The sequence below is a fragment of the Primulina huaijiensis genome, unplaced genomic scaffold, assembly GCF_012295235.1.
Source record: "Primulina huaijiensis isolate GDHJ02 unplaced genomic scaffold, ASM1229523v2 scaffold24749, whole genome shotgun sequence".
NCBI classification, from domain to species: Eukaryota; Viridiplantae; Streptophyta; class Magnoliopsida; order Lamiales; family Gesneriaceae; genus Primulina; species Primulina huaijiensis.
Genome location: NW_027356063.1, coordinates 22,021 through 47,762, shown reverse-complemented (window position 1 = coordinate 47,762; position 25,742 = coordinate 22,021). Strand labels below are relative to the sequence as shown.

The 25,742-nt window shown below is 34.0% G+C and overlaps 2 protein-coding genes, 1 long non-coding RNA gene and 1 pseudogene across 4 annotated transcripts; 1 reads left to right on the top strand and 3 right to left on the bottom strand.

Annotated features, from left to right (window-relative positions):
* Positions 1-2,871: 2,871 nt before the first annotated feature.
* Positions 2,872-3,540, bottom strand: LOC140967212 (uncharacterized). The gene has a single exon (XM_073427616.1). It carries the CDS (start codon positions 3,538-3,540, stop codon positions 2,872-2,874), a length of 669 nt encoding a protein of 222 aa, XP_073283717.1.
* A 2,167-nt stretch (positions 3,541-5,707) lies between these two features.
* On the top strand, positions 5,708-9,083 carry LOC140967214 (protein DETOXIFICATION 53-like; annotated as a pseudogene).
* LOC140967215 (uncharacterized) lies at positions 7,741-15,513 on the bottom strand. 2 transcript variants are annotated; one of them, XR_012173549.1, is made up of 3 exons: positions 15,277-15,513; positions 9,122-9,244; positions 7,741-7,913 (listed from the first exon to the last, which is right to left on the bottom strand). It is a non-coding gene; the product is annotated as an uncharacterized lncRNA (long non-coding RNA). The 2 variants fall into 2 exon arrangements; XR_012173548.1 differs by having other exon boundaries at positions 9,081-9,244; positions 15,277-15,511.
* Positions 15,514-16,018: 505 nt separating this feature from the next.
* Positions 16,019-17,736, bottom strand: LOC140967213 (expansin-A4-like). Its single transcript, XM_073427617.1, has 3 exons — positions 17,529-17,736; positions 16,758-17,070; positions 16,019-16,633 (listed from the first exon to the last, which is right to left on the bottom strand). Exons 1-3 carry the CDS (start codon positions 17,662-17,664, stop codon positions 16,330-16,332), a joined length of 753 nt encoding a protein of 250 aa, XP_073283718.1. The 5' UTR covers positions 17,665-17,736; the 3' UTR covers positions 16,019-16,329.
* Between the last annotated feature and the right edge of the window lie 8,006 nt (positions 17,737-25,742).

Genomic DNA, 25,742 nt, shown 5'->3' with positions numbered 1-25,742 from the left:
TATTACTATTATTTTATTATATGCTATTTTTGGATGACATCACTAATTGAAATAAGGGCATCTTCAGTCATAAACCTCATCACCAGGTTTATTCTGTGCTACATCACTGCCACATCAAAAGTTAAAAACCTCATTATTTTTAAACCTTTTCACCCCAATCATAAACCCAAAAACGCAATTTTTGTAGAACCCACTATCAAATCACACATTCATCTACTCATTTTAATTTACTACCTTTATTTTTTACTTTCACTTATATATTTGACTAAATATATATTTATACTAATCAATTTAATTTTCAAAATTATTTAATTAATCATACATTTTTTTTATAATTTAGCAAATTTGAAAAATTTATAAAAAAAAAAAATAAAATAAAAACATCATCGAAATTTTATCGAGAACTTCAATAAAAATCAGTACAAACAATTCACAAAATAAAATATAAAAGACAATTAATTGTTGACGTAACTTGCCCATATGTGTTCAACCAAGTCAGCTCGAAGTTGATGATGTATTTCCCTATCACGTAGATTGCAATTTCTCTTGATGTATTCATTAAATTCTCCAATCGCACCGTGGATTATCTCTGGCGACGTATCATCGACGTGCTCATCCGACCAATTGGGTGATGTATCTCCCTCATCTTCAACTATCATGTTATGCAAAATAATACATGTATACATGATATCTTTCAAGTTATTCTTGTACCAAAATCTCCCTGGACCTCTGATTATTGCCCAACGAGATTGTAGAACCCCGAATGCCCGCTCGACATCCTTTCGTGCAGCCTCCTGCATTTCTTTAAACTTCTTTCTTTTAGGGTCCTAAGGGCACGAGAAGCTCTTGACAAAAGCTGCCCACTCCGGATAGATTCCATCTGTTAAGTAGTATCCTTGTGTATATTGTCTGCCATTTACCGTGAAATTTATCTCGGGTGCGTTTCCTTGCAGCACATCATTGAACAAAGGTGATTGGTTAAGCACGTTGATATCATTATTTGATCCTGCAACACCAAAATAAGCATGCCAAATCCACAAGTCTGCAGACGCGACTGCCTCAAGCATGATTGTAGGGACTCCATGGTCACCTCGTGTAAACTGACCTTTCCAAGCGACCGGGCAGTTTTTCCACTCTCAATGCATGCAATCAAGGCTACCCAACATGCCGGGGAATCCGTGTCTCTGCAGGTGCATTTCAACCAAATGTTTTTTATCATCAGCACTAGGCCTTCGAAGGTATCGCTCACCAAATATTTCAATCACACATCGACAAAAGTTGAACAAGCAATCGATGGCCGTTGTTAGAGCAACCCGTAACTACTCATCATAATGATCTGCAGGGCCTCCGTATGCCAGTTGACGGATAGCAACTGTGCATTTTTGAAGTGGTGAAAAGCATTTTTTTTGACGTTGCATCGACTCTGCAGTGAAAGTATTCATCATGACTTTCCAATGCATTGACTATGCGCAAGAATAACTCCCGTTGCATCCGAAAACGTCGGCGAAATACTTCGTTGCTCCATACCGGTTGTTCTGTGAAGTAATCATTCACAAGACGAGCGTGTGCAGCTGCGCGGTCCCGTTCCACATAATTTCTCCTCTTCGATCCACCAAAAGAACTTTGTGCTGCCCCGAGAAGCATATGTTGTTGCTGGAGTATCATTTTCATCATTTGTTCATCTTTGTCATCATTCATCGCCACTTCAAAGAAGTCATCATCATTATCGGTGGTAGAGAATGAGTTGTGATCTGTGGACATATTTTCCATATACGAATGTATCAATGTTTTGTAGTATAAGGATGTGAAGTCTGCCCTTGATTATATAGACTATTCTTTAATGTCTATATATTGTTGTCCTCAACATCAATAAATAATATATTTCAGCATCGGATGCTTTTTTATGATAAAGTAAAGTATATAGCATATTCTTTAATATCTACATATTGTTGTCCTCAACATCAACAAATATTATATTTTCAGCATCAGATGCCTTTTTTATGAAAAAGTAAAGTATTGTGTGGAAAATCAATGTCAGATTCGGATTGATTTCTCTGAACAAACAACAGCTGTAACCAACTAGGAGATTGTAATGCGATAAAAAAAGCTATGGGATTTTAATTATTAATAACATTAATTATTATATTATATTAATTTCAGCATCAGATGCTTTTTTTTATGCAAAGTAAAGTATTGTGTGGCAAATCAATGTCAGATTCGAATTGCTTTCTCTAAACAAACAACAGCTATAACCAACTAGGAGATTGTAATCCGATAAAAGCACAAACAACAAATAAAAAGCACAGACAATAATTTAGAACATAACATTACATTATTTAAAAATAAAAAGTACAAACAACAAGAAGGCACGAGCAAATTTAAAGCACAAACAACAAATAAAAAAGCACAGACAACAACAAGATACAACCACATTAAAAAAATAAAATAAAATACAAGAAGATAAGAAGGTAAGAAAAATTAAACAACTACTAAATGCCCCATTTTTTTTTTAATTTCGTCACACATATGAACGTGAATAGGAAGTTGCTCTTGTGTCATTGCAGTAGTATCTTTCATAAGGATTTGATATTCACGTGTTCGGTTGTGAGATCTGATTTCCTCCAATTTTTGTTGCGTGTAGGCAGTAAATTCCTCCATATTTTTGTCAATGCTTTCTTTCAACTCTTCGTATGCTGCTAATTTGTTTTTTCCCTTTCTTTTTGCCGCTTTTTGCCTAATTGGTCGACTGCAACTTCGCTCTTCATCTTCGTCAACACTCGTCTCTGGATTTGAAGAGGACGTGTATTCCCCTGAAGCAGAAGTTTTTTTCTTCTTCATTCCGCGATGATCGATTGATTGTGGAGCAAACTTCTAGCACTCTGCAAGAATCCTCCACACATGCTCATACTTGAACGGTTTGTTTTTGTTCTTTGGCTCAATCATCCACTCTTCATGCGCTTTTACAAGTATATCAGCGTCGTTGCAACCACTTCCCCATTGACTATGAACTTTATTGTATATTCCATTAAACAACGACGTCATTTTTTGCATATAGTAGAAATGTGATTTCAATGGTTGCCATTGTCTCTCAATAGTTCTAGCAGGTCGATTTTTGTTGTACTCCACTGTGATCCTAGCCCACATTTGTTCCATCTTATGAGAATTACCAATTTTAGGATCAATGCTAATACAGACCCATGACATTGCAAGGACCTTCTCTTCTCCGAGTGACCAAGAAACCTTTTTTGGTTGTCGTGCATGGTCCTCATTTCCTGAATCTGTGTCCTTATCAAGGATAATATTCTCGAGTCCAACTGGCGATGAATGTGGTGGCAAATGAGATCTGGGTACAGAAGTAGGCATCATGGATTCTTTCTCTGTGCCAGTTCCCTCTGTACTAGTCCTTCTTGATTCGTCTGAACCAAAACCCGCTGCTATAGGAGGAGGAATTCCATAAGAAGGTGGTGGCATGAAAGGATATTGAAAAAATTCTCGTGGGTACATTAAAACCGGAGCTCCCTGGCTATTATTCAGATTCATTGGTAAATTTGGGGAATATTGAAAATTATGAAGGCGAATATTTAGATTGTCCGAAGATGAATTATCTTGTGAGTTGGAAGAACCCAAAAAATTCATCCAATATTGATGGTAATTTTTATCCATCTGTGGATAGCAAAAAAGAAAATGTAATGGTGTAAATTGAAAGAAAAATGATAGTGTTGGGTAGAGAATAAGACTATGCCTATTTATAGTCAAAAATGGAATAATTATTATTTTTATTATTTTTAAATGAAATAAAAAAAATTATGCAAAAAAAAAAAAAGAATCGAAATGCATGCAAAAAGGAATGAACAATTATATGAGTTTGTGTGAGCCATATATCAAACTAAAGAAATAATAAAAAAAACAAAAGTTTGGCACAACTTTTTATATTGTGGTGAGACCCACACAATAAACATGGTTTAAAACCATGGACCCTGTTTATCCTATAAACCTTGAACTTACAATTCTCAATGCAAGGTTTTTTGTTTGGTAAGGTTTATTTTATAAACCTCATGTCATGAACCTCCCATTGGAGGTGCTCTAAAGTAAACAAAAGAAAAACCCTAATGATGATATCAAGGTGGTAGAGTAAGTGAACATTTGACTAATAGTCAGAAATTTAATTTCTCATACCAACACTTTAACGGTTGAATTTGTCACACATGGTTCGTCCAGTGTGATTTACCTGAGTAACGTTGTTTGCGGTCTATTGTATGAGTTCGAAAGTTTGCTCAATGCACACAAGCTATCACGTCATTAAGAAAAACAATAACAATTTTCGAACACTTGGAATTATAATCGGAATCGTAAACGTAATTTAAGTTTTAATATCCAAGTATATATTTATAAATGGAATTGAAGCACTCTTATTAGTTTGTCAGAAAAACAAAATGTGTAACTAATTAAAATTATCTAGGTTCAGCAATTTAATGATTTTGTCAGTCACACCTATCGATATTTACAATAAAAAGTAATACTCTTAGCATAAAAAGTAATATTTTTTCATAGATGATCCAAATAAGAGATCCGTCTCACAAAATACGACCTGTGAGACCGTCTCACGCAAGTTTTTGTTATTGTCCTAAATTGAATAATGTCCAAACGACATTGATCTCATATGTTTGTACTAATGATAACTATTGGATGTATATTGTGGATAATAATACCCTATTAAAACATCTCATTAATCATTTTCTCAATATTAAAAAACATCTCATCCAAGGCTTGAATATTTTCTTTAGCAATTTGTGATTCGGAAATATTGATGGTGAACAACAATGATGAAGAAATAGTCAAAAGATTATAGAGACAGCTAAAGCAACGAAGCTTGAGCATGGTATTATCATGGAAGTCCAAAAAACAGAACCGCCACACTTAGAGTGGACACGGGCAATTCGAAGAAAACCTTGCTTTATTCTGCCGAATCTTTTACAACACTTGATGTTAGATCATTCGGTACGTTGGGGAGACGCTTGCACGTATTCGATCAGTGTATGGATATGCAGCACTAATGTATCAGAAAGATTTGAAATCTATGAATTCGTAGATTAAGAAATATCTTTACATATATCTACAGAAATTGATACTACATCATTTTTTACTTTAACTGGATACCTTTGTTATTTTAGGACGTGAGAAATGTCGTAACTAACAACATGAAAAATGAAGTAGAACACTACAATAAAATACCAATAATTGAAGAAAATTTGTGTCAACAATGAAGAGTTCATGCATCACCTTTATTGACAAGGGCTTTATATGAAAGGGTACCTGGACAGCATACTGAATTCTTTCACACTTACTAATTATACTGACTTTTATGTAGGCAAGACATATTCAGCCTCCAGGACTATATCATTAGAAGTATCACGCGCATTTCAATCTCTTTTGGCTGTGCATTTTTATTTCTATTTACCAAAGATAAGCATCATACTTTGTCCTCATAATACATCCAAAACCCCCTAAATTTTCCAAATACGATGCAAAGACAACAATTGTGACTTAATACACAAAGAAAACCTTAATAAAATCTCCCACTGCAAAGCTTTTCCAAGCTTAAATAGGAGGCATGGATGTGAGACACAGCGGAGGTCGTTAATTTAATCACAGACAAGGAAGAACAACGTGAGCGTAATGATTAGACTTAATGGCACAGGAACTAAAACAAATCAAGTTTGGCACAGGAACTCTTTGCCTCCAAAGTTAAACTTGTAGATTGTCCACTGTAAAAGAAAACACTTTGATTGTTAAAATGATTAGACTTAATGGCACGAAGTAGATGAGCTAGAATATGTAACGAACTTGGGCAGCTACAAAGGTGAGCAAAAGCAACAAATCTTTCTGTGTCCTTCTATACATACAAAATACTGTCTCCAGTCCTTTCATCTATTAGTGACAAGTGGCCACTCTACGTCTATCCTTCTCCTTGCAGGGGAATATGTAGAATCTGGAGAAAAAATTGTCCACTTATTCATTTATAAACGTATGTGAGGTTCATTTGATTTTCATTTCTAACAATAAACTAGGCTGCAAGTATTTATGCATATATGCCAACTAATCAAGAACATGAATTATTGAACTCTAAATTTGCATAAATCCGACTTCGTCCAAACATGTGAAACAGTACATGGAAGTCAAACCTGAAAAAATTTAATAATTATAATAATCCAGAGGTCAAAAGTACAAGACATGTTTATTGCTCGTGCATTAATGCAATTTTCATCACAACACCAACTTAAAAGCGAAAGGCAACATTAGCCAACTTAGCTAGAATGATAATTGTTCAGTAATGCTGTATTTGTATATACGAAAACATGAGACTTAAAAAGATTTATTGGTCACTTATTATTTTGATATTTCTAAAGTGATAAACTTGACAAAAGATAGAATAAAAAATATACAGAGAGGAACATGAAGGAATCAGATAACTTTGAGGAAAAAAGATGCAATGTGGCGTAATTCACGTGTTTTTGCCTCAAGACAAAAGTTAGCAACTGCATCTTACCTGGTCTGTTAAAAAATTGTGTTTTTTTCTTGTTACGCTTGATGCAAAAACTTAACTTCAGCAAATGGTATCAAATAACATCTGAGCAGGTAACTGCAAAACACCAAATAATTTAACATAACATTTGGATTTTCATATCAGATTATATACCTAAGTTTATCCAATTGCCATAGTAGGAAAGGCAAATGGAGAAACAGAAGACTTTGATACAAAGATAAACATAAATTGATCTTGCAGCATGCAAAATACCAACTGGCATCAGTTTCTTAAAAGAAGCTGTTGTATCATGCTGTGTTCTGTGGACATTTAGAACTCATCCTTGCCATTCATTCATGACAAATAAGAGATATCCCAAAACAATCATAGATACTACATGTTCGTCACATGCATGAGGTGTGAGGTTTCCCTTTCATTCTTCTCCCTGTGGGGTTTGCGAGTTGCATAAACATCCATCTTAAGACTATTCAGCACTCGGTTATCAGGTAGACTACATATACATTTAGCCAAATGATCGTAATACAACAAATCACAAGGGGTGTAACTGATGATCAAAGTTAAGGAGTTTCAGACATATCAAATACAATACACAATCATCATGTCACTCAAGTTCGTGGCAATTGCATGCAACAGCTAAAAAAGAAATCACAATTTACTTTACCATTTTCGCTTAGTGAATACTGGATATCTTTGTTTAACTTAATATATTAACGCAATGCAGATTGCAGAGAAGCTAGCATCAGTAGAAAATATTGCAGGCCGGATCCTTATAACAGGCTTGCTTATGTATTCCATTTCTTTCATATTAATGCTATTATTCGGATATCTTGGGAATGTTGCACTCTCTGGGGGTAATTGTAGTTTTGCCAATATAACAGGTTACTCTGTCCTCAAGGGACCGGCCATGGGGATGGAGCCAATATGTTATCAAGCTCATGGAGCAAAGAGATGGGGAATCTTGGTCAAACATACAGAAAGACTCTTTTTATTCTATTAGTTGCAGCCATTCCGATCTTTTTGTTGTTTCTGAACATGGAACTTTCCTTTTATGGTTAGGCCAAGATGAGAACATTGCCGTAGTGGCCAAGATTGACATAAAGTATTCAATTCCTGACTTGATTGCTCAGGCTCGCTTCCATCTGCTGAGAACATTCTTGAGAATCCAAAACATTATCAGACCCCTAACCATATCAGTGATATTTCTTGTTGTGCATCTGAACATGGGTGTAAAGGAGTTGCCCTAGCCCCGGCTTGGAACACTTTAAATGTAAATCTAGGGCTGCTAATTTACCTTCTCCAATCAAAAATCTCTTTAAAACCTCGAAAGCTTGGCAGCCTCTCCTAGTACTTGCAGGACCAAGTGTATTATCTGCATTCCTAGAGTGGTGGTTTTATGAAACATTCTTACTGTTTTGCAGTCTACGACGTAATCCACAGGCTAATGTGGCTGCAAAGTGCAATCTAATCCAAACCACGAGCTTGCTTTATATATTGCCTTCTTCTTTGAGCACAGGTTTGTCAATGTAAAGACCATGAATTAGGGGCTGATCAGCCTAGACATCTCAACGGACAACAGTTATTGGACTCACTCTAGCAATTCTATGGGGAATTATGGCCTTACTTTTCACAATTGCAGTAAGCAACGTATGGGGAGAACAATTTACTAGTAAATCACAGATTCTTTATTTGACATCCATTAATCTCCCTACATTGGGGTTTTGCGAACTAGGTAACAGCCCCCAGACAACAACATGCGGGATTTCAGTAGGATGTGCTCGACCCAAAATGGCATGCAACATATATTTTGTGTCCTAGCTTATTGGTTTACCAGTTGCAGCTCTGTTGGCCTTCGGATTTAATATGGGCTTTGTTGGGCAGTGGTTTGAGAGCAGAAGTTTCAAGTACATGCATGATGGTTTGCACTCTATTTTACACAAATTGGGAACAGCAAGCCGGCAGAGCAAAGGAACTAACTCAATAAAAAGAAGATGTTAAGAATGACCTGGAAGCCTCTCTCTTAAGCTGATCATTTCAACTAGCATACTAGGATCGATGAACTACGATTAAGCGTTAAGTGGTAGTGAGAATAGATGAATAGGTACAGATAATTTGCACTAGGTACAGATATATTGCACTACGATGACTGAGGGAAGAAAGTACTTGAGATGGGGTAGATTTGGCAAACCCCATTTCACTAGTATAACTCTGACCAAAATGATCTTTTATTCTTAAAAAGTCAGATTTTTAGAGAGTCGCAAACTCCTATCAAGATTTCAGGAGTCTAATCGATTTCCATTCGTAGTATGATATATCAAGCTTTAATTCTAATTTGAAATTCTCTTCTGAAGTGAGAGAAAAAATAGATCAGAAAGCACAAAGAATGTGGGCACAAAGCTCCAAACTTTTCATTTGACATCGTATAAAAGATAAGTTTTAACACCTTTGTGCACACACCTATCATTTTAACCTGAATAGATAATAATGACAAAGTTAGAGAATCTTGCAAAAGACTGACTAGTATACATGTTAATCATACAGAGAGGAGAAGAAGCGAACAGCTTGAGCTCTTGTCATTACTTCAAAACAAGGAAGGCTTGACTCATTTGTTCCCACATCATAACCGAAGTCGCGGTATAAAAGTTAGTCGCCGATCCTTGTCTGATTCCCAAATTTGTCTATCAAGACAGTAACATCATTTACCTTCAATGTGAAACAACGGATCAGATTCATGTTCCACTATCTGGAAACATGCTAAACAAAGAAACAATTCGGAGCATATAGCCAATACATGTCTCTTTTCAAATCAAATTTTAAAAAAAATGAACAATTTACTGATTCTGAAATAAGAACAAACAGCAGTATTCATACATTATTTGCTGCTGCTGTTTCTCATCTTTTTTCCTATTATCAAGAGAGAAATTTTATAGGACCAACCCATAATCATGGAAAAAGTTCCTAGAGCTAAATAAATAACCAACTCAAACATAACCAAAATTTAAAGATAAACAAGTCTTAAGATGCAAATAAACTTGATAGGTAACATGAAACACCTGTCACAGTAAATGAACTAAATTAACTCAGATTCCGGTCAGTTGGGATAGAGCGATTAAAACCCACACCACAATAAATAAATTCAGAACATACACATTTGTTACGAAAAACTAGCAATAGAGATACAAAACTGATGTCACTCGCCAATACATGTAGCATATAGTCGAAGGAAAAAACATAGCTATCAAAAGCCAATCTACAAATGGACATGAGATATTTAATGGCTCGTTCCTAACGTAACCTCGAAAGGTAGAGACGAGTGCCCCCTGTAACCAGTCTATTGACAACCAGGTTCTTATCTTGCTACATAGCACCAGCAAAAACAAATAACTGTAAACGAGAATCAGCTAAGACAAGTTACTGGACAAATCGGAATAAATAAAAAAGTAAAAAAGAATATTGATTACATCTAGCCCAACATATAAGTTATCCTAATATCTCAAAATTAAACATAAAATAATCCAAGTAATGTACCACTCCTCGATCCCAAGCTCCCAAACTAAACTTGTTTTCCCAACTTCTCATCTAAAACACTCAAACATGTTCTAGACAAATAGTGAGTAGCCAACTCATTAAACACAAGTATCAAACAGCATAAAAAAATGACAGAAAAATTTCCAAAACACATATATCATATAATTTGCCGAAATATGAACTGAAATTAAAAAGAAATAAAACAAATGTCCTCTATGTATAAATCGTGAATCTTGAACTTGTAACTTATCACGCAATCTGTATCATGATCGTTCATCTTTCCCAGGATATTATAATCAAGTTCATTCCCAACTGAAACCTATTGTCATTGACTTGCCTTTACTTTCTACCCTTGTTCATTTCGAATAATCACAATCAAAATAAGTCATAAAAGTCACAAGGTACATCAAAAAATCAAACTTTTCATTGGGTGAGTTAGTATTCGTGGTGTTTTTGTGCCTCGGTGATAATACAATTCTTGAAATAAGAAATTTGAAGCTTTACCATGTTGGATCAATTTTAATTTATATGGGCTTATATGTGAATAATTATGTGTATGAGTTGTCTGTTAAGTTAAGCCCAAAATAAAGTGATAAAATAAGGTTTCGGGTTATTGGGCTTTAATGTATCTGATAGGTTGTTGGGCCTTTAATGTGTAGAGATATCAGTGTAATTTCTGTTTTTATGATGGGCTAAAACAGAAATATCAGAAGATAATGATAATATTTTCTATATATATGGGTCATGGTCCCCAGATCTTGCGTTATCACTTTCAATATTCTCTCTCCCATTAAGAAAATAGTTTTGAAGAGAAAATTAAAGGATTCTCTCAAAGAAAGAGCGCGTAGATCTGGAAGATCAAGGCACGTTCTAAAGAATTCAGGATTATGGCATCAGGTACGCTTCCGCTTAAGTTTTCAGTCAAATTCTTAATGATTTATCATGATGGATTATGCGATTTATGGGTTTTTTCCCCAACAAGTGGTATCAGAGCCATTCATGCTTGAATCATTAAGATTTGTTTAAAGTTTTTGGATATTATTTGGATCCAGATCTCGAAAAGAAAATTTTGTTTAAATTTTTTGATATGGCTTCAGATCTGAAAAAAATTTTTGATATGGCATCAGATCTGAAATTTTTTTTTTGATATGGTTTTAGATCTGAAAAAATATTTTGGATGAAAATCAAATATTTTAAAGTTTCAGTTTTGGTTAAAAGATTTGGTTGTAAATTTTAAAGATTTGGTATAAGATTTCGATTTTTCTTCCAGTTTTGTTCAAAAAAAAAATATTTTAGAGGAAAATCGAAAATTTGGATAAAATTTTTTTGTTTTAAAAAAATTATATATACGGTTTCGGGCCGGGTCGGCCCGTACGGGTTCGGGTCGGGTCAACCGGACCCAGGTCGGTCCGACCCGTACGGACTCGGGTCGGGTCGTACGGAACCGGTTCGACCCGACCCGTACAGAATTTCCAAATTTTTTAAAAAAAACATTCGGTTCATGTTTATTCGGTTAAGGTTAAATATTCATTAATTCAAATAATGATAAGGTTATATATATTTTTAAAATTGATTAATTGAAATAAAATGTCGCCAAAGTGACCTCTTTTATGGAAATTAATTTTATTTTGAAATACAAAAAGATTTTGGGTATATGTGATTTATATGAATATTGATCGGCCCAAAGGAAGGTTAATATTTAATATAATTACATATGCATTTGTGGTGGTAAACATGTGATAGTTATTCGGTTTTTAATGTGAATAATAAATCGACCCAAAGGAAGATTGTTATTTGACATGATAGTTACTATCAGTGTTTGACTGCTGCGCCAGGATATCACTTACAAGTTAATATTTTGTCCAAAGATGAAACATTAATGGAGTGTTCGATATTCTGTTTATGGGGGTTTACATTATTTGAATTTATTGATTATTTTATTTAAATATTTGGTTGAGCATGTATATTTGGTTTTTTTGTTCTCTGTTCAGATTTGACTCCTACAAATATTCATTCCAACATAAATTCTATTCTTATGTTAAATGGCTCTAATTTTAAATCATGGCAAGAGAATTTAATGATAGTTCTCGGAGTCATGGATTTGGACCTTGCGATAAGGGTTGACTCTCCTCCCGCCATTACGGATAAGAGTACCTCTGAAGAAAAGAGGGAGTTTGAAAGGTGGGAGAGATCGAATCGCATGTGTATGATGATCATGAAGAGGGCCATTCCAGAAACATTCAGGGGCACAATGTCTAGCGCCATTGCTACGGCTAAGGCTTTCCTTCACGACCTCGAAAAGAGGTTTGCTAAAAGTGAAAAGTATGAAATTGGTACACTTTTGGCAAGCCTAGTTTCAATGAGGTACAGGGGTAAGGGCAACAACAGGGAGTACATTATGGAAATGTCTCATCTTGCTTCAAGGTTGAAAGCACTGAAGCTTGACCTCTCTGAGGACTTGCTAGTGCATCTGGTTTTGATATCTCTTTCTCCTCAGTTTAACCAGTTCAAGGTGAGCTATAACTGTCAGAAAGAATCTTGGTCTCTGAATGAGCTCTTCTCGCACTGTGTCCAGGAAGAGGAAAGGTTGAAGCAAGATAAGACAGAAAGTGATCATTATGCCTCTACTTCGAAGGTTAAAGGAAAGAAAAGGAAGGATAAAGAAGCTGCGGATACACAGCCTCTTCTTCAAGAACATGAGGCAGACATTGGATTGATGGAGGATGATCCTATTAACTTCCGTCAAGCCATGGAAAGTTCTAACTCTCAAAAGTGGAATGATGCCATGAATGAGGAGATAAAGTCCATGAAGGACAATGACGTATGGGATCTTGTCCCATTGCCTAAAGGTACGAAGCCCATTGGTTGTAAATGGATATTTAAAACCAAGAGGGATTCGAAAGGCAATGTGGAAAGATATAAGGCTCGTCTTGTCGCTAAAGGCTTTACACAGAAAGAAGGCATTGATTATAAAGAGACTTTCTCTCCGGTTTCTTCGAAAGACTCTTTAAGGATTATAATGGCTTTGGTGGCGCATTTCGATCTTGAGCTTCATCAGATGGATGTAAAGACGGCGTTTCTAAATTGTGACATTGATGAAACGATTTATATGGTGCAGCCAGAAAATTTTGTGTCCAAAGACACAAATAATATGGTTCGCAAATTAAAGAAATCCATCTACGGGCTCAAGCATGCATCTCGACAATGGTATTTCAAATTTCATCAAGTGATCATCTCGTTTGGTTTTGAGATGAATTTGGTCGATGATTGTGTGTACCATAAGTTCAGTGGGAGTAAGTATATTTTTCTGGTTTTATATGTTGATGACATCCTGCTCGCTAGCAACGAGATAGAGTTGTTGCATGACACCAAGAGATTTCTAGGTAAGAATTTTGAGATGAAAGATCTTGGTGATGTATCTTTTGTACTGGGTATTCAGATACATCGAGATCGCTCTCGAGGTATTCTTGGATTATCTCAGAAAGGCTATATCGAGAAAGTTCTCAAGCGATATGGGATGCCAGATTGCAAACCAACGGATACCCCTGTGGCTAAGGGAGACAAATTTAGTCTCAAACAATGCCCAAAGAATGATTTTGAGGAAAAATAAATGCAGAAGATTCCCTATGCATCTGCAGTGGGGAGTCTGATGTATGCTCAGCTTTGTACACGTCCAGATATTGCGTACGTGACAGAAATGTTGGGACGATATTTAAGTAATCCAGGAGTGGAACATTGGAAAGCAGTCAAAAAGGTCTTAAGGTACCTACAGAGAACAAAAGATTACATGCTCATATATCGGAGGTTGGATCAGCTTGAGATCATTGGGTATACTGACTCCGATTTTGCTGGATGCCAAGATAGTATGAAATCTACGTCGGGCTACATCTATCTCCTTGTTGGATATGTCATTTCCTGGAAGAGTACTAAACAGTCACTTATAGCCTCTTCCACCATGGCAGCTGAGTTTGTAGCGTGTTATGAGGCATCCAATCATGGAATCTGGCTGCAAAATTTTGTCACGGGACTGCGCATTGTTGATGGCATTGAAAGACCACTAAGGTTACATTGTGACAATAAATCAGCAGTTATGTATTCCAATAACAACAGGAGCTCGACGACGTCAAAACATATTGACATCAAGTTTCTGGTTGTTAAAGAAAGAATTCAGATTGGAAAGTTGTCTATTGAGCATATCGGTACAAACTCCATGGTTGCGGATCCGCTTACTAAGGGACTACCACCCAAACAGTTTCATGAGCACACTGCTAGTATGGGTGTTATGTCAATTGAGGAAATTCAGTTTTAGTGGGAATTTGTAATTTTAAAATGTTTTTTCAGTTGTAGACATTTTAAGTTACAATTATGTAAATTTATTTTCTGCAGAAATAAATTTCAAGCTAAGTCACATTCTGATTATGGTTTAAAGTTTGATCTCAATAAGGTTAAAGAGAGGACTAGTTGGAAATAGGCATGCTACGGTCACATTGCATGAAATTTCCATGCTACACATCCACTTCATGATCCATGTCATTCAGTTGTGTTGGCATATGTGACCATTGATGGGTCTAGCTACCTTGAGTGTAGCGAAGACTACTTTGATCCTATGTTGATGTGATTGATGGACCGGATTGGTTATAGATACATTTCAGAATGACAACAATTTTGAGCTCATAAGGTTATTTCACAAACATAATTATAAGGTTGCACATATAGCCCAAGTGGGAGAATGTTGGATCAATTTTAATTTATATGGGCTTATATGTGAATAATTATGTGTGTGGGTTGTCTGTTAAGTTAAGCCCAAAATAAAGTGATAAAATAAGGTTTCGGGTTATTGGGTTTTAATGTATCTGATAGGTTGTTGGGCCTTTAATGTGTAGAGACATCAGTGTAATTTCTGTTTTTATGATGGGCTAAAACAGAAATATCAGAAGATAATGATAATATTATCTATATATATGGGTCATGCTCCCCAGATCTCGCGTTATCACTTTCACTATTCTCTCTCCCATTAAGAAAATAGTTTTGAAGAGAAAATTAAAGGATTCTCTCAAAGAAAGAGCGCGTAGATCTGGAAGATCAAGGCACGTTCTAAAGAATTCAGGATTATGGCATCAGGTACGCTTCCGCTTAAGTTTTCAGTCAAAATCTTAATGATTTATCATGATGGATTTTGCGGTTTATGGGTTTTTTCCCAAACATACCAATCTCTAAATTACAGAGTGAGCTTTCAGGTACAGCTTACTCACTTCTTAGGCAATAATCACTGTACAAGAGGAGAATCAGCACCTGAAATTGAGAATATTATATATATATATATATATATATATGTAATTGTGAAATATGCGCCGATTGACCTAATGGTCGTAATGACTCAAGTTCGAGCCTCTCCTCCCATGTATAAAATAAAAAAAAGAGTGAAATATAAGTTGAAAATATCGTAAATTATTTATTAATTTTTTTGAAGAATAAATCATGTATTGATTTAATCCAACTACATTGTATGACATAGGTGGACAAAATAATGTCATATCAACAACCCATAATATTGAATAAAATTAATGCTCAACATTTAAAATGGTTCATATAAGCAGAACATGTTGGTGAATATCTTGAAAACTTACCTCATTTTTAAAATCCTTTATATACGTAAGTTTGCGTTCATATCATTTAAAATTCTTAAAACTGAGATTATATTTCAAATCGTCCCATTATAGAGAGAATGTGAGGATTATCATACAAATAGAACATTGAAAGAAAAAACTAAGAGGATGTCGAATTTAAGTTTTCTAAATTTCATTAAACACAAGTTAATTGATTCAAAGACTACAGAGTAATTCTAATGATTTATAGTTCATGTGACACTAAAATTCTAAAATCGAAAACTTTTGCATATTAAACTTAGATCTCGACTGAGAAAAAACAATTAGAAACTAGAGATTAAAGTACTTAAAGATGTATACATATGTATACATTCAATCATAATTATAAGAATCTTACAATATAAGACATTCTTTGTGGCTTTTACACAAATTTAGCCACATAAATTTCGAACCTCTTCCAAAAATAAGTAAAAATGGAGATTTCTATAACTAAACTGGGTACAAATATTAGGCCTAAGCGGGTGCCAACCTGCAACCACAGCATATAGAACCACATCCTCCTACATACCCTTTGATCCTATATACTTCCCTTCAAATTCTGCATATATGTTTATTTTTTAAGTGGTTTCTTCTTAGAAATTTATCATATTGGAACTAAAACTGGCCACCGACGTACGTTTTCCCGAACTGCCAGTTCGCGGGGGCGGCGTTGTTGCTCACAAGAGTCCTGCCATCACTTGTGGTAACTTGAAATGAGAGGCTTTGTCCGTTGAGATAGGAGTTGCTCTGCCAGTTTTGGCCCCAGTTTCTAGACAGGGGTTGCCACCCTGTCCTTGATCCCTTGATCGAAACCGAGTGGACGTCCCCGGCGCCCGCAACGTTGGTGACGAGTACTAGGTTGAAGTAAGAGTGGCCATTGATTGTGAACCTTATTCCTCCCTTCTTTACACAGGGTACCCTGTAAAAGATATCAGAAGTCGAGTCATATCTTGTGTCTTGTTCATGTTAAATCGAGAGAAATGTTTCTTCTAAAAGATTATAGAAGTCACAATTGGTTTCCGTATTTGGTGTTGGTTTAATACCTTCTAAAGGAGATTGGGACAATCCCGGCTCGGTACTGAGCGATTTGCAAGAAAGCAGGCTGGGCCATGTCGAAGTGTTGGCGGGGAGGGTTGCACCACCCTCCATTGTCATTTGGGAGAGAAGGGTTCGGGGGACAAAAGTTGGTGGCGGTGACGGTGATGGTGCCAGGCAGGCACGATTTGGATCCGCCGGAGCATGTTAACTGGTAGCATGATCCGCAGCTCAGACCATTGTTGAACAGAGCAGTGCTGAGTGCTGCGGTGTTTGTGCCATATCCTTGACTGTACAGATTACCATATCCACAAGCACCACCTGCAGCAATAGCCAACAAATGTTTGTCTATCACCTCTTAGAATCCTATGAATAAATTTTAATAGATCGATGTGACAATTTGGTGTATTTTACAAGCACAACTTATCTTTTATATTTCATGTTTTTTATTCATGAAGTTAGAGTCAATGTCATTTTCTTGTACACGTTAAAACAATTCAACAAATCCACTAAAAATATATACTATAATGTCAAGTATGAAATGACTAGCCTCCAAAACTTACCAATTTTATTTTCCAAATTACACAAATCTAATCTAATGTATAAAAAGTCATATATTTTTATTAAAACTCTAATAATGTTCACTGCAGAGACAATATTAACCAGTGAAAATCACAGATGCATGATAACAATGAGTTCTACAACTTTCCATATATATATATATATATATGTGTGTGTGTGTGTGTGTGTGTGTGTGTGTTAAAAATGATTAAACTTACCCATTGTGCCCGATGCATCGCCCCCACCATAGAAAGTGGCGAACGCACCTTGCCATCCTCCGTAGTTGCCATAAGCAACTCGTAGGCTAAAGTTGAAGAACAACGAGAACAAAACCAGAGAAGCAAGTGACACCATTGTAGGAAGAGAGCTAAAAGTTAAGAGAGCAAAATGTTTACGTGGTGAGGGCTAAGTATAAAATTTGGTTGAAGGGGATTTATTTAAATAGAGGGGGAGGGGGAGGGGGAGGGGGAGGGGTTTGCAAAATGTATGTAGTTTGGGTTAGAAAGAGACAAGATAGGCATAAGATGCACATGCATTTGTTCCTACTCGAACTACCAACTGCTAATCTTGTAGACCCTACTAGCACATGCATTCTCAACTGTTTCCTTCTTTTTCTTTATATATAAAATAAAGAGTTCGAATTAAGTTAAAGTTTTCAAATTTTAGTATGTATGATATCATATTTTTATTGAAATAATTAGGAGATAATTTAAAGATGAGTCTTTCTACGGTTGGTATTTTTTGACTTAATTTCGTTCATTAAAGTACAATAAGTTGAATTTTTTTTTTTTCAAAATTTTAGATCTTGGCAAAACAAATTATTGAGAAAAAAAAAGTATAACTTTTTGGGATTGAGAAAAAAATTTAGATAGAGTGAATGAACTCTTTTAAAATTTATTTGAAATAACTCGAGCTGGCTTTACAATTATTAGTTGTTGATGTCTTTTCTTGAATGATTAGAATTAAATGAACCGCTTAAAAAATTTTGAGCGCAGAAACGGTTCGATCATATTAATGATACAATATATAATCAACATAAGCAAGTGTATAAAAAATGGATAGATGATAATAATAATAATGAAGCGGACAGAAATATACACCGTAAATAAATAAGACACAATATTTATAGATGTTCATATATTAACAAATTATATGTCAGTCTTTCTTCCACTTAGAAAGGAATCCATTAAAAATTTTGGACTTATACAACTCTTGTACAAACTCACTTTGATTAAGATTTATAACTGCTTAGATTGAAACTTTTAGTGACAACCCAAACAACATAACAAATGGATCTGGATGTCTTTGGAACTCTTGGTTCAAACTGATATCAGACAACTCTTCAACGGATAGTTCTGAATGGCTAGAGTTGGTGAAGTGGCACAATATGATCCTTGATGATTTGACAAGGAAATCAATTGTGTACTAGTGAGTAGTTTGAAAGAATAAAAATGCTCAAAATCTTGTATGTTGTAGATTGTAAAAATTTTGTTTTTTGTCATATTTTCTTCAATCTTTAATCTATATATTTATAATTGAACTACTTTAAAGGTCGAAATTTTTTCAACGTTCATATACACTAACATCCGACAAGATGACAATGTCAAATTCTCTTCATAGTACACTACATTTAATGTCCATTAATTACTTCTTTGGTCTTTAAGACTTTGGCTAGCTTGGCTTCTAAAAAATTGATTGACTTTTGATATATTAAGAAACATTCATGTCATCGAATTAAAACGGTAAGGTTGAATAACGGCTTGAACTGAAACGACTTGATATAAACATCACAGTCCGATTTGACTTCACATCGACCATATAGAAACCTGAGAATACATATAAAAAACAGTTAGATCTCGAAACAATTTGAAATTGTTTGTTATCACAAAAAATTATGACATTTTCAATCTAACACAACTTATCGCACCAAGACTAAATTCAGACAATTTACAAGATCAATAGCAAAAATAAGCCAATTTACAAAATTATTTTCGTAATTTTCCCTATTTTTATAAATATACAATACATAAATTTTTGTAGAAAAATTTGAAAACAACATAGAGCAACTAATGTCTGTCTGTCTGTCTGTCTGTCTTCTTTGACTCTACTACTTATTCAAATAAACTGGTAAGATTTTTAACGTAATTGACGGATTAAATTAATCGGTTATCGAATTTAGAACAAATCACCACTCCATCACAGTTTACGGGTCCACTCTTGGTTGTGGGCTTGAAGCAGCTCCCGTAGATAACGTTCCCAATAAATTTATTTGCATTTAGCATCTTCATTTGCGATTGATATGCCATGATGAATTTATTTCCTCAGTTAGAGAACATTGTGGATATTTTTATTTTTTAATCTGGATCAACTCTTTTTTTTAATAAAATGACCTCCTCAAGTATATTTTATAGAACTGATTCGTTTTTTTTTTGTCTATGTTTCTAAGTAATGTTGTTTTTCGATGGAAAGGATTTTGACTCTAAATTCTTTCCATAACTATTAGAGAAATTTTCAAATACAAGGATATTTATAATATTAAATCATAGGAATCATTTGAAATCATTTTTTTTAGAAAATAAATTCCATACTCAATAAAATATTTCAATGTAAACCCAACATATATTATAAACTGGAGGTCGTTTTTAAAATATTATCTGGATTTTAATTATTTATTTGTAGTGATTTGCCTGAAATTGCACCTGGCAGTAATAAAGAAACAATATATGACATTAGGTTTTGGAGGTAATATTATTAATAAATATATATATTTAATGAGTGGTTCGACTAGCAAGTACGAGCTATTGCATAACTGAGGTAGATGAGTTAATAATTACCAATGAATTATAATTCCAAATTATAAGCTCCATTATTATTTCCAACCACTTGATTTAATTTTAATTAATTTCAGGTTGACTCGTAGCAGGATTTTAATTTCAGATACTGAAATATCGCATTAGTTTTTTTTTAACAGAAAATATCGCATTAGTTATAATTATATACTAGTGTCCAATTTGAAATAATTATATAAACATTATAATTTTTGTTGTTTTTAAAACAATTATTCTTTCATATTTTATTTATTAGGAGTGACACAGTCATTTAAAAATTAAAAAAATATAGATAAAGATATGATTGAAGATTTTTTTTAAAAAAAAAGACTATTTTAGGAAAATATAAAAATTTTAATTACTAAAGTTATTTAATGAGGGTATGATTGTAATTTTAAATAATGTTTTAACAAATAAATTAGAAGTTAGTTAGTACTTTTTATATGAGCCTCACCTTTAATTATATGGTATATATATATACACACACACACACGCATACTGTCAGAATATTTATTTTATCCTAAGTTTTGGTGATTGACAAAATAATAAAACATCAAACTATTACAGAACACAAACCACTACATTGTTTTGTAATTTCATGTTTCTGACTACTGATGAAGAAGTCAGACCGCTCAAATTGTTTAATATTTTCAAGCTGCAGATCATTCAAAAATCTGATTGGAAAAAGCTTTTAAATAAGCATTCAATGTAGATCGTTACTATCCAGTCGGTCAGAAATGTGCAAAGCAAAGTGGATACTTGTGTTTCTGAAACTACCTATTTTGGTATAAGATTAGAGTATCCCACCAACTACGGATGTTACAGAAAGTTTCTAGGTATGCCTAAATTTAAGTTACTTTTTAGAGGTTATTCAACCTAAGAACATTTAATGACATTTATTGTAGTATACATTGTTGATATAAATAAGTCCATTCCATCGAGAATTGGAAAAAGTGATCGTTGAAAAACATATCCGACCATTGGAGTTTTTCAACTATATATAGATGCATGTTCAGTTCAAAGAAGACTCTCACGCTCTTGCTCTCGAACTCACGTATTATCTTATCTTCATCTTAAATATATTTGAGCATTCTTAAAGCTACATATTTTCAGGCTGCTCAAGCATACGCTCAACAGTTCGTATAAGATATTCTAAGGATCATCATTTGCTTCTTCACCAACTCAAGCCATTCCAAGCTATGTATTGGTTTTGTTTCTTAATATCTGATGAATCGAGGATTCTTAAAAATCCAGAGTTATAAAATTATCACTAAGAGTTTCAACTTAAGAAGTAAATAAGTCCTAGTTTAAATAGGTTGTTACAAGTAATTGTAAAATCAAAGTCTATTAATAAAAACATTCTTAAATGGAAGAAGGGGCGACGTAGGAGCTTGAGTCATCGAACATCCATAAAAATCATTGTGTCATTTACATTACGAATTTACTTTCAGTTATTTATCTTTCCAGCTGTTGGTACTTATTGAGCTAATATTTTAAATATATATTTATCACTAGTATTATTGGACCATTTATGCACTTTTCCTCTTTTTACGTCAAGTAAACTAGCTGTTCAACGATACTTATTTTAACTGTCTGAAAACTATTAATACAAATCGCTTCTAAAAAATATATTTTATAGAGTTTATTCACCCCTCTAATCTCTAACCCAATCCATACAAGTGACATCAGAGGGGTTTTTCATGAACTCTTATAACTATACTTTCAAATGATATTGTTTAATAAAATTTCTATGTTTTCCAAAGAAGATTATGATGAATGAAAAATATGTATGCACACATTTAGCAGCTCAAGACTAAAGAAAGAACATGTTCAGTAAAATCAGGACTTGTTCTGCACCCAGAGAGATTTCGGAAAAGTTGATTCAACTCTGTGAGGGCAATGGCCAGACCAATGAGAACAATCTAACTATTGCTATCTAGAAGTTCGATAATGTCAAAACGAAGCTTGACAAAACTTTAATGAGTTTGATAAATGGTTTAGAAGTATTATTGAACTTTCATCTCTCGATAATGAATACTCTAACCGAAATATTTATTTTAAAGTAATGAAAGCACTTCCCAAAGAGTGGGATGTAAAGACGATAGCCATGAGGAAGTCCAAAAACCTCAACAAATTAGAGATGCATGATTCGTTTGTTGACTTGAAAGCTTAAGAGTTTAAGCTAGGGATCATTACAGAAGATGAGCCATCCACTCCTCAACCCACAAAAGCTCTGACCGCCACGATATCGACTCCAATCGTTAATGAAGAAGCGTCTAGCAGAAAAGCAGCTAGCCAGATAAGCAATGATGCCATGTCTATATTTATTAAAAAATTTGGTAAAATTTATGAAGAAGAATCAGTCCAAATTCAATTCTTATCATAAAAAAGACTAAGATGATGAAAGTAAGTCTTGTTTTAACTGTTGGAAACAAGACCATTTTATTGTAGATTTTAATAGGCCAAAGAAAGATGAAAAGAAACCATTTGAGAGATGGCGGTACAAAGATTAAAGAAGATCTTTCAAGAAGAATAAAGATCAAAGAATGCTTGTTGTTGAGGATAGCAAAAGCAAATGAACCGATTCAGATTAAGATTTAGAAAAACCTAGTTGGAGGACCTCATCAAGTGAAAGTGATGATGATAAAGTCTAGTGTCTCATGCATATGTTGAGCCAGAGACTTCTGAAATTGAGTTGAAAACTGCCGATGTCATGGTATTTAATTTTGACTCAATTGAATTTACACGTGAGGATCTTGTCACAACATTTCATGACATGGTAGATGAGTACAAAAGACCCTCGCAATTATTCTGTAAAGCCAATGCAGGAAGCAAAATCTTGAAAGATAAGTCAACCAATTCTAGCTATTTGCAGCGAAATGAGGTTGATGGTTTGAAAGTAAAAATTAATATGTTAGCGGCTGACATCATAAACGGAGAGTATTCCAAGAAACTTTGAATGATAACTAACAGTTGACACTCTTAGTAAACTCTTGGAACAAGTCTTCTGCTTCCTTAGAGAAAATGCATAAGTTGCAAAAACCAGCAGGTGATAAAATTGGGCTAGGGTTTGGCAATAATGAGTGCAGTACTTCTGAGGTAAGTACTCAATCGTGCCTAGACAAGTGAAAGTAAAAAAAATGACTAACTTTGTCAGGTCTAGCAGGATATATGATAATGACCAGCTCGAAGTTCAACCCAGCCAAAATATAAATTTTGAAAATAAAAGAAGGCATCGTGACTTAAGTTGCATTAAACTGGAGATTCCTAAGTCCAACCAATCATGACTAAATGACAGATAAAATAAGCCAGTCACAATGACTTGAAATGGTCTCGCAAAAATCAAAGTCCAACAGAACATTAACTGTCGGTAGGTTCAAAAGAGATACAGATTAGAAGAGAAGGATAAACAACCCAAACAACATTCAATGAGAGAGAGAACACAATATATTTCGTCTGTTTTTGTACACAACTGCACCCTATTGGGAACACACAATGAAAAATCTGTTCGGATAATTCAAGTGTGAGTCTCAAAAGAGTTAATCTGCTTATGACCTAACCAATCTTGGGTACCAAGGTCTTATCTTGATTATTCTGGTACAAAATAAGAAGATTCTTAAATAATTATATTATCACCAAAAAAAGATAAAATGTTAGAATATTTCTTTTAAACTTAGTTTTGGTGATTGACAAAAAAACAATATTGAGCTATTACATGAAACCAACCACTACATTGTTTTGTAATATCAGGTTTCCGAACATTGATGAAGAAGTCAGACCGCTCAATTTATTTATTATTTTCAAGCGACATATTACTCATAATTCTGACTAGAACAAGCTTTTAAATAAGCATTCAATATAGATCGTTACTATCAAACTGCAAGTCAGAAATGTGCAAAGAAAAGTGTATGCTACTAGTTTTCCAACCGTTATGAACCTACTTATTTAGGTATAAGACTACAGTATCCCACAAACTCTCGATGAGATAGCAAGTTTCCTAGTATGCCTAAAATCAAGTTGCATTTCGGAGGCTATTCAAGCTAAAGACAAAAATTCAAAGGGAACGTTAAATGAAATTTACTGCAGTGTATGATGTTTATAGAGACAAGACCATTCTGTCAAGAATTGGCACAAGTGATCGTTGAAAAGCATAAGCATATTCAATTGTTGGAGCTTTTCAACTATATATAGATGCAGATTCAGTTCCAAGAAGACTCTCACTCTCTTGTTCTTGAACTCGTATATTATCTTATCTGCATCTTAAAGATCTTTGAGCACTATTAAAACTATACATTTTCAAGTCGCTTACTAAGAAAATGCTCAATAATTCATGTCAGATCTTCTAAGGATCATCATTGTGCTACTTCACATACTCAAGCCTTTACAAGCTATCTGTTGGTTTTGTTTCTAAGTATCTGGTGAATCGAGGATTCTTAAATATCCAGGGTTTTAAAAAGATCATTAAGAGTTTCAACTTAGGCAGTTGATAAGTCCAACTTGAAGTGGGTTGTAAAACCAAAGTCTTTTAATGAAAACCCCCTCCTAAGTGGAAGAATGGGTAACGTATGAGCTTGAGTCTCAAAACATCCATAAAATTCATTATGTGATTTTCATTACGTATTTACTTTCAGTTATTTATCTTTCATAGTCGTTGGTACTTATTGAGTAGATATTTTAAATATATATAATTTATCACTAGTATTATTGGATCATTTATGCACTTTTCATCTTTTAGTGGTCCAGTAAACTATTTATTCAAGGATACTTGTTTTAACACCTTGAAATATGTTAGAACAACTCAATTTTAAGAATTTTTTTTACTGAGTTTATTCACCTCCTTTAAACTTTAACCTGATCTCCACACACACATATGTATATATATTTTTATAAAAACTCATGTGAGACCGTCTCACAGTATAATTTTTTGTGAGACGGAAATTTGACCTGGCTCAATTCATAAAAACTATTGTTTTTAGGTTAAAAGTATTATTTTTCATGATAAGTATGAATCGGGTTGACCTGTGTCATGAATATAGACATGTGAAACCGTCTAACAAGAGACCTAATTATATTTATTATTTTCATTTATAGTTGTTCTTAGTATATATAATCAATAGCTTAAAGTTATTTATTAGAGAAATATTTTAATATAAGTTAAGCCTTTAGCTTGATTATTGTGCTGTCCTAATTATTTGGAGGGGTATATTAAGAAGAAATGAAGCATAAGCTGCAATGTAAATTATAGTTTGATGATCATCACTTAAAATACGGGATATACAGTAAAATTAATTAAATAATGCAAAATTTTCAAAAAAACCTCCATCAATTTGATCTAAATACAATTTTGGTTTTTGATCAGTCAAAATAATTTTTACTGAAATTAGTTATATTCAACAAACCTCCTCCAATTCCGATTGAAATTAAGAACTCTGGGACAATCAGATTGATTATGCAAAAGAAAAACAAAATGGATAAGAATCGATCACTATTACTCTAAAACCAAAATTTGACCAACATTATATAAAATTTTGTAGGAAAAATTCACTTTTATTCATCCATGTTTGTATCTTTACGATTTTTATCTTTTATGTTATCAAATTTAAG

Coding starts and splice junctions, on each gene's coding strand:
- LOC140967212 (XM_073427616.1), bottom strand. CDS start 3,540: ATGAATCTGAATAATAGCCAGGGAGCTCCGGTTTTAATGTACCCACGA.
- LOC140967213 (XM_073427617.1), bottom strand. CDS start 17,664: ATGGTGTCACTTGCTTCTCTGGTTTTGTTCTCGTTGTTCTTCAACTTT. Junction 17,071..17,528: donor CGATGCATCGGGCACAATGG/GTAAGTTTAATC, acceptor CTATTGCTGCAG/GTGGTGCTTGTGGATATGGT. Junction 16,634..16,757: donor GTCCCAATCTCCTTTAGAAG/GTATTAAACCAA, acceptor TATCTTTTACAG/GGTACCCTGTGTAAAGAAGG.